At 39.1% G+C, this 14173-nt stretch overlaps 1 protein-coding gene across 1 annotated transcript in view; it reads left to right on the top strand.

Annotated features, from left to right (window-relative positions):
* The first annotated feature begins 919 nt into the window (after positions 1–919).
* LOC139742952 (uncharacterized) overlaps positions 920–14173 on the top strand; it is a 28303-nt gene continuing 15049 nt past the window's right edge. The window contains exons 1-10 of the mRNA XM_071653460.1: positions 920–1043; positions 2362–2430; positions 3654–3755; positions 4103–4216; positions 4956–5105; positions 5746–5934; positions 6504–6599; positions 9134–9238; positions 10201–10308; positions 12780–12884. Coding sequence (XP_071509561.1) covers positions 920–1043; positions 2362–2430; positions 3654–3755; positions 4103–4216; positions 4956–5105; positions 5746–5934; positions 6504–6599; positions 9134–9238; positions 10201–10308; positions 12780–12884 — 1162 coding nt within the window. The remainder of the gene's footprint in view (positions 1044–2361; positions 2431–3653; positions 3756–4102; positions 4217–4955; positions 5106–5745; positions 5935–6503; positions 6600–9133; positions 9239–10200; positions 10309–12779; positions 12885–14173) is intronic.

Genomic DNA, 14173 nt, shown 5'->3' on the forward strand with positions numbered 1-14173 from the left:
TTGAAAAATCATCAAAATACGGGCCAGTTTGTGATGACGGAGAACGAACTTTCATAAATCTAGAAGGACATAGTCCCTCAAATAGGCCTAAACGTAAATTTCGGAATTCTTACGAACATTTGAGCAGCGAAGTCGGATCGTTGGGGAGTTTATGTGTTCGTATGGTAGCGGAAAATCGCAAAGTGAGAAACGGGAAATTTTCGGAATGGTCACTATACCATGGGGTCAAAACTTCAAGGTCACACAGAATTTGCAAGGGTCAACCGATTATCACCAAAATCTAATCGATTCTTTCCTGTCATTATCCAAACATTCCCTGAACATTTCGTGCAAATCCGTTTACCCGTTCTCTTGTTATCTTGTACACAAACAAACAAACAAACAAACAAACAAACAAACATACAAACAAACAAACAAACAAACAAACAAACAAACAAACAAAAAAAAAACAAACAAACAAACAAACAAACAAACAAACATACGGAACCCTTTACATAACCCCCTGCCGATTTTCATCGGCGTGGGTAATTAATCACTAATCGCGTAGTATACTGTATTATGGCGTCATGGGTTAGCGCGCGCGACCTTGAGCGCGTGTGATAACCATGCCGACGTACGTACAGACAATACACATCAAAATACAACACCCGTATCATATCAGTACACTGTCATGTAGGTACAGTGCAGTGGGCGGCGCCAATCGTACCATCCATAGATCCGGATATGGTCCCAGTGCTTGTACATTGAAAAAAGTGCTCGGTCCCGTATGCTTGTACACACGTTGCACTATTTTAATCTTTTTGTATCAAGTTAAATTTCACTGTCACGTCGCCGTCAAGTTTACGTTATCCCTATTCTACGTTGAGAATTCGTTCATCTATGTTGTAATTCAAAGAAGAGAAGCAGAGCTCGAGGGAGGATGCAAACTATAAAAGAATCCGTGACTGAGGCTTCTCAGGACATCCGTGATCCAGCACTGGCAGCAGACAATGGGTCAAAAGACACGATTGCAGCCGAAGAGGACGGCCAACATGGAACTAAAAGTGCGTATTGTGGATAATCTAAGTGTGATATTAATGTACCAGACAAATTAGTTAGACTCTAGGCGGTAGAAACCTCTGCCAGAATGAACAGTGTTGTCAGTTAGGACTTTACGTCTAGAAAAAACAGGAAAAAAAAAAGAAAAGAAAAAATGACAGATGAATCGGCTACCAGCACAGGGCCTAAAACGTAATGTTAGCGTTAGAACTATAAAAGATCTCTAGCCTTAGGTTTAACGTAAGAACTTCATGTCTAATGACGTACACGTAGCATGGATTGTGTCTAGTACTAGCACTGGTAGCAGGCCTACTTACTACTACGTGTACTAGTTAGACCTCTAGTGTTAGATAGATCTCTAAGTTTCTAGAAAGATCTTATGTTAGAATTTAGTTAGGACTAGCACTAGTAGCAGAAGTAGAACGCAGAAACGAAGAAAAGTGACTGCGATGGAAGAATCGGCCTTTACAAAAATATCTTCCCTGACTTTGTACATTACTAGTATGATAGAAAATAGAAATGATACTGATAGAAAGAATAAGTCCGATGTTGACAGATGCAAAAATAAATGCAATACGCAATAGAATTAGAAATCTGGAAGAGATGGTTCTCGGTCGATTTTGTTTTCAACAATCTCCCCTCTACCATGTCTAACTACATGCTCTAAACGTTACAATTTGCTCTAGACACTAGACACACTCATTTTGATTTTGAGAAATGCGGCGTTTACTCGACCGGAAATAACCTTAACTTTAGTTGTCTTGCTTGTCTTTAAGACTTTAGCTATCGATTGAGATTTCCACGATCTGTTCGTCTTAAGACTCTAATTAAAAGAAACCACAAACAGATAGGGCTCTAAACTAACACCAGAAGTAGATCGTCTATAGAGTATAGTATTATATTGTTCTGCCACTCCCTTTTATACAAAATCATAGTAGGCCCTATTATTACTATATTAGCAGTTTCTTGGAGTCACTCAATTTCAAAGTTGCCTATCAACTCTTGTAATATACAGTAGAAAGACCTATCCTTATCTCTGAATAGACTATAAATCTAGACCCTATCTGACGTGTATTTTTTTTGATAAGTTGAAGGTCAACATCCATAATACTTTAATTGTTCAATCAACACGACATATTATATGATAGGGCCTAAATCAGCTAAATGCCTGTAGTTGTGTATCTACATGTTTTCATCTCTTTACGTCATTTTATTATTTCTGGTTTAGCTATAGTAGGCTCCTACAGCCCATAGTCTATAGATCTAGATCTGGAGTATGGGGCTGATTTCCATTTTCTTTAATTTTGCTTTCCTCTCCGATAGGAAAACATGAACGGACCGCCATGGGGGATTACATCGTTCCTAAAGGAGGCAAGCCTCTTACTCAACAAGGTATGTTAGTTTCCTATGTCTAGTGGGTTCATAAGTATTAAATGGAGAACAGAAATCGGAGGATATTTTTGTGCCTCCGCCACGAAGTGTCACCGGAGGCATTATTATATGAAGTCGAGCTTGCAAATGAAGGGGACAGAACATCCATGACAATGATAAAATTGACTGGGTTTAGGCTTACCATAGTGCATAGGGACATTATCACTATGTGTTATGCGCTATATAAGCACTGTCAATTATTATTATTATTACCAATGAAGTGATGTATTATATTTGTTTGGTATACCTGGTAACTATCCGCCTTAAACCATAGTCAATTGGAATAGTCTACCCATAAATGCAAAAAACCCAATATCTACTCAAAAATTCAAGACGCATTTATATATATAAAAGAAATGGCATAGACAGGTTGCATATTCACGGCACCCTCCCTTGACGATGATGCTGTTACATCGATGTCCGGATGAGATCTTGAGTAAATCCTGAGACATTGTAGGGGGGAAAATGTCTTTAGGATACAATTTTGAACTTATGACCGTGATGACTCTTGACATTATGACACGCCATAATGACTCTTGATTCTGTCAACGCGTTAGTTTCTTGTTGATATCCTCATTTCCCTTAAAACCCGTTGAGGACGAGTCCCGAGTATACTCGGGCAGGTGTCTATGGGCAATGCGTGTTACAGCAAAATCAATCCGTCCTCAACGGGTTTCAACAAACCTATCATCCCATTTACTTGTGCAAGATTATATACCATATTTGTTAAATCAGTACCAATATAAAAATTATAGTCACTACATTACACATACAATCCGCAAGGATACAAAAGTACGACCGGTGATGATCACAATCTACAAGACACTTAACTGCAGCAAAATAACAAGAATCATACTTCATTAGGTACCGAGAAATATTGAAAACAAATGATGAACCATGATAACAATACTGGTCCTGCAAGCGATAATTGGAGGAAGGATTCGTAAATGATAATTTTAAAATATCCCGCTTCCTAGAAAATATGACCAGCTAACTCCAGCACTATTTACACTGCAACACCGCATTTGGATTAAATGAGAGTAGACGACCGTATTGAGTGTTGTAAGTTTGTAGGACAGGGTGGAACCTACATGGATGATAATCATTATGAATGAGCATTCACTATCTTCTTTTGTTTGTTTGTTTGTTTGTTTGTTTGTTTATTTGTTTGTTTGTCCCCCAAGCTTTTCCCAGTCCAGGTCCCGCGGACTATCTCCCTTGCCAACAACTGACGCGGCCCGCCTTCCCTCATTTCTCTATCGTTGGCCGGAGCAAGGACTTCAGCGGTAACGCGGCTTGAGACTTCTTTGTGCATATTATGTGTACAAAAATTATTCGAAATTTAGTGAATTATTGCTTATGACGCAAGATTCAACATTTAACTTTTGTAAAGACCTGAGATTCACAAGAAATGTTCAATGTAATTTAGACATAATTCGCCCGTAATGTTTACGTGCCAAAATATTATTACATGAACTCATCCTGCTCATAGTAAGGCCAATGATGGGGTGTAGGATCTTTGAAGGCCTATGCACGTAGAGCATGAGCTTTAACATTCAACATCACGAAGTGAGCTGTGTAATTCAGTGATAATTGCACTTCATGTACTGATCATGTGATCATTTACATTTAGCTAATAAACCTGCCCCGGGACCAGCGGACTACGACACCACGGGAGATCTGATATGGACGGACAAGAGAGTGACCTTAAAGGGCAAGGGGAAAACAGTGCTCACCGAAGAGGCCAGTAAGAATGTCAGCTTGGTATTATCTCAGTCACCTCCACCTCCACCTCCTCCTCCTCATGTCACCACCACCACCAACATCATCATCATCATTATAACTATCTTCATCCTCTTCAAACTCATCCCCATCTTCCTCCTCTCTCTCTTCCTTCTCTGCTTCCTCCTCTTCTCTCTCCTCATCCTTCCTCTCAATCTCTTCATCATCATCCTCTTTCTCTTCATTTTCCACCTCATCTTCATCATCTTCATCATTATCATCATCATCATCACCATCATCATCCATCCTCCTCCCTCTCACTTTCGACATCGTCTTCTTCTTGCATTTCTCTAGCTCTCATTTGTCTATCTCTTTCCTTTCCTCTTCTTCATTTTTCATCTTCTGTCACTATGGTAACGGTAAAGCCTTGCAATAGTGTCAGGGCATGAAAATGGAAGAGGCCTTTCTATTTTCACACTTATGTGAAATGAATGATAATAAATTATAATGTTAACGCTCTAAATATTGATGATAAAACTCGTATTATCAGCGTTATCTTCATCAATGATTACTGTCGTTGGCATTATTAGCACTGCTCTCAATTCTTCCACTCCTTAAAATTCTTTCTCGGGCCCTAACATTTTCAGTTCAACCTCCTCTCTCAAAAAGAGATGATTCATCTGTGAGTGATAAATTATCATCGTTTCACTTCCGCAATGTCCTATTTTATTTTCGATACGACTTCGTTTCGTTCTGTTCCCAAGCTGATTCGACGAATACCATCGGACCAGCCCAGTACAACGTGCGCTACTTGAATACAGGCAAGCACGCCCCCAAGCTGAGTGTCTCATCCAGGCACCACGAGAAGGTGAACGTCGGTCATCCAAGCAACGCATTGTCAGGCAACGCACACGGTGTGTAAAATTATTACAGTGTATACCTTCGAGACTGTCTCATTCATGTTCGAAAAGTCCCACTTTAATTTCATTTGTTCGTGTTTGTCCTGTTTTCGTTCGAAGCGTGTGTGTGTGTGTGTGTGTGTGGTGGGGGTGGGGTGGGGAAAGGATTGGGGTTCGGAGACCATGATCATGAAGACCACAACGGTCATGAAGTAATATCATTGATTATTTTTTTGGGGGGGAGGGGGAGGATTACTCATATTTGCGTTTAGTGTTTTTGTGTGATTTGTTGTTCCATATTTAGTTATATATTAGGTATAAAGAAACCTGCGATTGTCTGAATATTGGTAAAAGATCTATCATGGTTCTCCAACACCAACCAAGCTCTCGAAAAGATCGTCGTTGTCACGTGACTCCGACGTCATTTGCGTTTGATCCTCATCAAATGGCTACAAGAAATATCCATGTTGCTGTATCTTAAAGTGTCTATAGTTGTTTTTTTTTCTCAACATCTACGTGTGTAAAAAGTCTATCGACAGCGATATCCTATAAGAAAGAAAGTTCACGTAACGTACGCAAAGAATGATATCTCACGTTCTTAACTCTGGAGTGTAAGTGCTCATGTTCATCAATCAATGCGGTTTACTTCTCGTAGGTATTCCGACACCGGGCCCGAACGCCTACACCCCGAAGCTGAAGGATGATGGCTCCAAGAAATCGTTCGGCATTCTCCACAGACGCGAGAAGTCGCTGGGCCCGGGGCCCGCCGCGTACAACGTGACAGAACCCCCGACGTCTTCGGGATACACCCTGGGAAAGAGACTTAAACCGCAGTGGCAAACAGGTATTGTTTCAGTATTAATCAGCGTTGATATTAATGAATAGCACACTGTAATAACATTCAAAACAACATTTTTCACAAAAGTAGAAGTGCCAGTGACTGACATGAAGTTCTGATTACAACATCTAAAATGATAATGAAATTGCTAATGACGATAATGAGTTTAATGTTGCTACTATTATTAGTGTCAGTAATTATGATTATGATGATATGAATATGATGGATATGATAATAACGATAAAGGAAATGGTAATGATAACAATAATGATGACAATGATAATACCAACTGCAGTAATAATCTTAGCAATTGTGATGATGATTATAGTCATAACGTTATCGCTATTATGCTATTCATGATCATGATGATGATAGTAAAGATGAATGAGATGACTTTCTTGAGGTATGATGTGGTATCTTAATACCATTCTGTTCCATTCTTGAAGCATAATTGATGCAATTTCTGATGGAAGATAATTCCACGTATTCATCGTCATGCTTAGCTTCAATTTATTTACTCCTTTTTCCTTTATCATCATTTTCGTTTTCATCTGTCACTCGTTTTCACTGCAAAGTTTCTGATTCTCCGTCACCGTTCGCCTACAATGTCCGCAGCAAGATCGGCAAAGGTCTCGCCATGTCCATACGAAGCAGACAACCCTACGAACCGAGTGAGTTCATCGCAAAATAATTCATCAATCTACCGTCGTAGAGTTTTAGTATGCATTTGTTCTCGTCCTCACAATTATCTATATCACCCTTCATTCTCTATATGTAAGAGTGTTTTCTTTGTTGGTTAGTTTCTGTTAGTACGCACATACGAAAATCAGAACTGAGACACAAATTATGACTGTTCGATTCAATCTATTATTCAAAGCAGGAAAAGCACTTATTCTATGTACAACACTCTCACCCTATGCCTCGTATTTGTGTTTGACTTTGATGTTGTTATGTGTGTGTGTGTCTGTGTGTGTGTATTGTTTATATGAAAAGGAAAAAAAAGATTGACATAAAAGTGTGTGTGTGTATGTGTGTGTTGTTGGGTTTTTTTTGTGGGGGCGGTTTAACAGGGAATAAAAGAAGAAATTCACTACCTATGGCAAGCTAAAATCATCTGAAGTCTTCTCTGTCGGTATGTTGTTGCAAGGCCATGCGCACTTGAAATTCAGAATTGTTACAAGCGTTGCAACTCTTTCCCTTTGAAAGGACTAAGATCCTCTCAATTCCGCGTATTCACATAATGATACATGTATTGTCAACATCGGCATTGACTATTCCATCATCGTCAAATGAGGCCATACTGTCAACTGTTAGCATAAATGCTTGGTCTGTACTTTTTGCTTCATCTTTTGATTTCTAGACCACAAATTCCAGTAAAACTGGGACACCTCGTTTGTTTAATGCAGGAAAATGCCCGCGGTACATCAAGAACTAAATCAAAAGTGATACGATCGCAACGGAACAAACGTAACGTAATAGGTAAAGCAAACACAATGGAAAGAGGCTGGGACTAACGAATAAAAGTCCAAATAGAAATTGCCTCGTAAGGATGACAAACAATCAAGTCGAAGTTCCCATTGAAACGTTGGGTGTGTCTACCAATTACGCGTAGGAAACGCCCCAAGAATATTAAGACCTACAGATGTGAAATCCAACCCTAACGGAACAAACACGCTTTGAAATGTAATCAAATACCATAGAAAAAAGAAGAAAAAAAAAAACAAAAAATAAAACAGGCTATCGGAGAGATAGGAAAAATCGAAGAGCCTGGAGGATCTCTAGAAATTAGTCTACTGGGACTGGGAGAATGTGGATACCTTGCTCAAAAGTACAAATCCTGCACTTCCCGCCTTGAAAATTAGTCTCCAGCCTTGAAAAAAAAAAGTAACAACAACAAAAAGTAATGATAAGTCGGTTATCTGGCTGTCATCGATGATGGCGCCCTCCGGTCAGTATGATGATGCCAGCAAGAGATAAGGAGAGGAAATTCCACGTCGATGAGAAATTACTTCTACGCATCACTGTCTCTTTCAATGACACAGATTTGTTAGCGTGTCATCCTGGTCTATATTCAAAGGAGAGAGTCCTCTTCAGCACTATGAAGTACAGTGAAGTCAGTTTGTCAGTAACCTTGAAAAAAAAAAACGATTAAAGAGTTACAGCTTGTACAGAGCTGAGTAATGTTTGAGAACTTTATATCGCATCTGACAGTACCTGACATTGGTTTCACTGCGCACAGTTGAATGTCTTTCTAAAAGTAGGTCCTGATCTGTTTGTTTGTAGTTGGGTTTTTTTCACACGCAAAAAAGTAACACACCATATAACCCATTTGTAAGAAAGTGCAAACTCATGAATACCTTGGGCTGAATTAAAATGATATTTTGTGCTTAACTCTCATTCTACATGGAGAGCGCTTCTTGAGAAAACGTGAAAACCATGAGAATAACAAACTAAAAATGTGGAGTTAAAGACAATGTTTCCAACTCGACGAAAATAGCTCCCTATGATTCAAAAGACAAACAGTAGAAGAGAGAAGTTATTAACGGCAATCATAAATAATAATCTCGAAAATAATGACATGTGATATCATATAGGCTACAGCGAATGCCGATCGCCTAAGTTTTCGACATACAAACAGAACTCGTTTTATCTGATACTCTTTTCTTTGTGCTTGTACAGTAGCATGATTTTACTTTCGATGACCTCCTTTAATTTTGCTAAACAACACGTCAGGTCCCTTCTCTTTGTTTGTTTGTTTGTTTGTTTGTTTGTTTGTTTGTTTGTTTGTTTGTTTGTTTGTGGCTTTACCGTCAACTTCTTTCCAGTGTTCATTCTATAGGTATCGCAAATGATCCTTTCGACATCCTCCGTTTACTTCATTGCCGACACTTATGCATTTCTGTCAGCACCAATAGCTTGATTTCAAGATCCGATACTCCCTCCTCACATGAATGAGTTATGTTTTCGAGGGTTTTCGTGCCCCTGGAGGCCATAAACCTGTTAGTTGTTGCCGTAATTACCGAATGCTGCTCCTTTATAATAAAGAGAGTCACTGGTGTCTATTGAACGTACCTTATTTGGCATTAAAAGTGAGTGTATGCATGCATACATACCATGGATCTTTTACGGCATCCATTCAGCAGCTTTTTACAAATTTCTTTTTCCGCACGGTAAGTTTGATTCTGTTTGCTTTTCACACCTACAGAGACGTACGGTCCCAGCCCCAACTCCTACTTCCTTCGGGATCTCATCAAGAACTCGGACGCACCCACTGCGTTGATCACCTATCGCCCGTTCGAATCCGACGCCGGTGAGTAGCCGCGTAATGTATTAAGTCTCTCATAACTAGAACTTCAGAATACAATGAGACATCTTGTATAGTATAATCCCCCTTTAGTAACGAGAGGATTAAATCGTATGGAGGTTCGACACATCATGGTCGTCCGCTTCGTACGTTGAAGTTGCGTGGGCAGACAGGCAATATTCTTTGCAATTACGTATAAGATAATTTGAATATAGTCATTATTCTTTATGAAATGCAGAAATACAATATGACAGACCTTTTAAGCAGCTTGATACCTTAGAACAACAATGCATGTACTAGTATAATGTCATTGTCATGAATATGAATTTCTACAAAGTGGATGTGGCCTGTAAGGCCCACGTTAGAGAAGAAGATGGATCGAGACTGGTACGATGCCGTGTGAGGCAAGGGAAGAATAAAGTTTTCCTGTATCACTGATGATGGTGATTTGTTTTGTTGTCAGAATGTGTGACGTGTTGTTGTGCCACCAGTATCTCCCTCCCTTGTGTAATGATATCATCATAATGTCATCAATTTATAATCTGTTTATAATCTTTATCATGATTATGTACTGTCCCTATCATAATACTGACGCATGTTTGTTTTGCAATGTGAAAGCAGTTGGTCACAATGAATCAAACGTCACCGTGTTGCAAACTTAGGGCGTCTCTTTCCTTCTCTCTCTCTCTCTTTCCCTCTTATTTGTCTTTCTGACTGCCTGTCTCTTTCATAATTTCTCCCTCTCTCACTCTCTATACCCTGTGTTGCGCCACGTTTATCATAGTTGAACATTGTCTATAAAGTTGTACCGGAAGCACTTGTCCCGTTATTCCAGCCTCTTCATTGTCTCTTAGTGGAGACAACATTTACGTGGAAAACACCCATGAAACTTTCGCCATCCATAGTTAAAAGAAACAAAAAATGTTTATGGCCATTCCACACTCTTTCTGTTTTTTACCTCCCTACAGACGGGATCGGACCTAGCTCCACTCACTACACTATCAGCGACAAGACACTCAGGAGGGCGCCCCGCTATTCTTTCCGCGGCATCTGCAAATATCCCGTCACACAACTCAGTAAGTAATCCTCTAAAAATGTATTTTGAAAAAGTAAAACACTCACACACGCACGCACACACACACGCACACACACACACACACACACACACTCACACACGCACACACGCACACACACACACACACATACACACACACACACACACACACACACACACACAAACACAATTACAAACCCAGACGAAAAGGCAAATTAGAATTAGAATTAATGATAATTTATTAAGCGAAGTGCATTAAAAGTAACAGCATTGTTTTCAATTAATCGTCAGGTTTGTTTGATTGTATGAAAGACATATCCTATTTATAATGTTTATATAAATTAACATTATGTTGCACTGTTTTATCATAAACAATTCCTAAAAGAGCTAATTCACATCCCACACTACGTCTAACACACACACAAAAAAAAAAAACAACAACAACTAGGAACATCATGCCGACTTTTGTCATTGTTTTTCTTTTCTGTGTGATTGTGCTATATGTAACTTAATTTCTTGTTATGATTATTCCATGAAGAAGACCTCGGGTTGCCTAATCTAAAAGTTGCAGTGACAAGGACTGACCTTGGTTTAATTTTTCAGTCCCGTCCCCACCCTCCCTCCCTCCCTCCCATTAGTTTAAAGGAAGCAAGACTTTGCCTTTTCGAAACAACAAAATTACTCCAAGCTTTCTTCCGTCGTTGAAGATTACAACTAATCAAGGAATTCGTCTGATGTTACAATACTCGTGAGCCACGTTGGGACGGGGTTCATCGCTGTTGCTCAGTGTGAGCCGAAGAGGGCGTCCCAAGCAAATCCGAAATTTGTCAGAACTCGTCCATCACTGCAATCGCGAATCCGTTGCTTTCAACTGATTCACTTTTTTGTCAAATATATGATTGCTTGATATTGTTAAGGCAACAAGGAGAAGTTTTGTATTGCTGTTGGAAAACATGTAAGTTATTATTGGAAACCTTCAGAGTAATAGATCAAAGATGGAAAATCTGACCCAATCACAACGTAGGCCTACCATGTATTGTAATTGTACGTGTAAATAACAACAAAATTACTTTTCGTGTATCATATAAATAACAAAATAATCATGCAAGTAAACATATGAATATAAGATGCATATTTCTATCTCTTCAATAATTAGTCTTTACATGTATATTGTATCTGTTTCTCTAACTCGTTGCATCACAAACCTTAGAAAAAAAATCTAACAGCAGAAGGAATATATAAAAAAAAAAAATATATATATATATATATATATATATATATATATATATATATATACTAACCCGACGACAACCGTCAAACAATTGTTTGGATTGTCAATATTCGTCATATAGCTTGTATCCAAAGTGTTTCGTTACCATGTAACGTGGAGACACATCATTGTCTTCAGTTGGGATCAAAATAGCAACTGTGGGCCACAGGCCAAAACAAATAGGGATGCGTGACGGATCCCATAACGGAATATGGACAGATTAGGATCGACGAAAATATGAATAGGTTATTGCTCGCGGGCACCCGCAGTGGTGGGAGATTTTCTGGAGTTTCTTTTTTTCTTTTTTTTTTAAGGGAAGACAACGAAGAGACAGAGGGTATGAGAGACAGAAAGAGAGAGGGGGAGGAGAGGGGGAGAGAGAGTACAAAGAAGATCGAGAATGATATTTTTGTGGATGTGACATTTCTCGCAAATTCTATTTCAGTCACCTGAAGGGGAGTATAATGTATGAACTCACGGACGTTGCCTTCCCACTTTCGCATCAGATGATATTCCACGATATTTTTCTTAAGCCCTTTACTAGCTGCAAGTAATTTGCCGAGAGACAGACACATGGACACATAGACAGAAAGACAGACAGACAGACAGGTAGAAAGAGAAAGGGGACGAGACATTGGTTCTGACGTTCCGAAAACCATGAGATACTAGTATAACGTATAACCAAGGAGGTACTAGTAGTACAAGTACTGGTACTAGTATAACGTTTGTTAACTTTCCCCATCTCAATCTCTAGACCACTAAAATATTATTGGAATTTTTAAATGCAGTACGTTTCCACATGGCTTCTCTCTACCCCAAAGAGAATGTCATTTTTGTCATAGCAGACATTTGCTTAAAAACAAACAAACAGAAATCACAGGACAAAAATGGTTAGATATAATAATCTCAACCCTGTTTTTCCAAATGTTATACAAATTCCTCATGTGCATGATCATTATACAGAAAGCATACAATTATAGTTAATAGGAAGATTTTGGTGTTTAAAGCTTCCAAAACTACATAAAGGCTTTAAGATTAAACTAAGCGTCTGTACAACGATTGTAGCAGGAACAAAACAAAAATATATCTACAACAATTTAGCTACAACGAAAAAGGATCTAGTTACATAGTGTATGTAAATACATAATGCGTAGGAGTAGGGTCCTACGATCTTACATATTATATTTTTCGGCGATCATGACACTGGAAACATTATCTTCCAGAACCCGAAGATACGCCGGGACCGGGTACGTACCTGAGACCTCGCGTTTTCACTGACAACGATGCTCCTGCCTATACCATGCGCCGACGAACGACCCAAGTCAACGGTGAGTGGAAATGCCGAAATGCTTGTCACACTGTAAAGAAAAAGTAATTTAACTCACCTGGCCACTACATTAGAAAGTAGTATTTAATTCCGATAAAGCAAGGAACTATGTTCTTAAAACCGCCGTTCCCGTGTTTGCTTGCTTATAAGCATTTAACCCCCCCCCCCCCCGCAGGTCGACCAGGGGGCGTTTCATCAAATAATTCGTCGGAGGTTTTCACCGACAAATTTGCTATCAGTCAATCAGACGCAAGGAATTTAGCAGCTTTTAACAGTTGTCAGTGTAAATCACTAACAAAAAGTTTCATGAAACGGTCCCCAGACCAGACCAAACTAAACCAAACCAAACACCAAATCGAACACGTTGCCAAATAGTCAGTTTGTGCATTTTCACCTATCGATTGAATATGATTCGAACTCGCGCTCCAACACAATTTGAAAATACACAGGTGATTAAGGTGAATTTCTAAATTTGTTTGGGAGCCAGCCTAAAAGAAATAAAAATGTAAAAACAAACAAACATAAGACATTTTCTGACCACGAATGAAATTAATCCAAGCCAGGAACGAGAAACGAAACAGGAATGACTACGTGCATAGCATGGAAAATCATTATATCTACGATGGAAGAACAACGTTTGCATGTTGGTCTTGAAGCCGGTATCAATCTTCGATAGAAGCATCAGAATGCAGGATTCCACTGTGGTCTGGTTCCAGATAACACTGGCGTGTAGATGGGAGAGGAGACACATGGAATTTCTCTTTAAGCTTTCCTGCCCTCACATCTACATAGAGACTTCACTCTGGTGATGAACATAACCTAATTTCCCTCGTGAATTTTTCTCTGTGATCATAAATCAAAACATAGAATCTTGTTCCGATTGGGCTGACTCATTTTATGTTTGCTTTTTATTTTTCTGTGCGTCATCCCTGTGATGCTTTTGAAATAATGTATAGGACCATTTTTACCGTATTGTTTAAAGGTAAAACATAGTTCTTAGAAGAGCTCAAATTCATCTTCAAACATTTCGTCTTTGCTCGGAACACATCGAAAGGGTCTACCAAGAAACTTGTCTAGCTGACAAATTTTGCCGGGATAATGCGTTGTTTTTTAGTAATTTTGAAAAAGAAGAAAGTTTCTATGTATCGTAATACGCAACTTATTCCTGAAGCGCCCTCCCTGTTCAGCAGTGGGTAGTTAGAACGATATTGGCACTTGATGATCGAATCGTGCCCGAGCAGAAGTATTGAGCTTCATGCGATTCCCTCTTCCGATACAAATGTAATCGAT

The sequence above is a fragment of the Diadema antillarum genome, unplaced genomic scaffold, assembly GCF_040938485.1.
Source record: "Diadema antillarum isolate AM-2024a unplaced genomic scaffold, OU_Dant_1.0 seq00001039_RagTag, whole genome shotgun sequence".
Lineage (NCBI taxonomy): Eukaryota > Metazoa > Echinodermata > Echinoidea > Diadematoida > Diadematidae > Diadema > Diadema antillarum.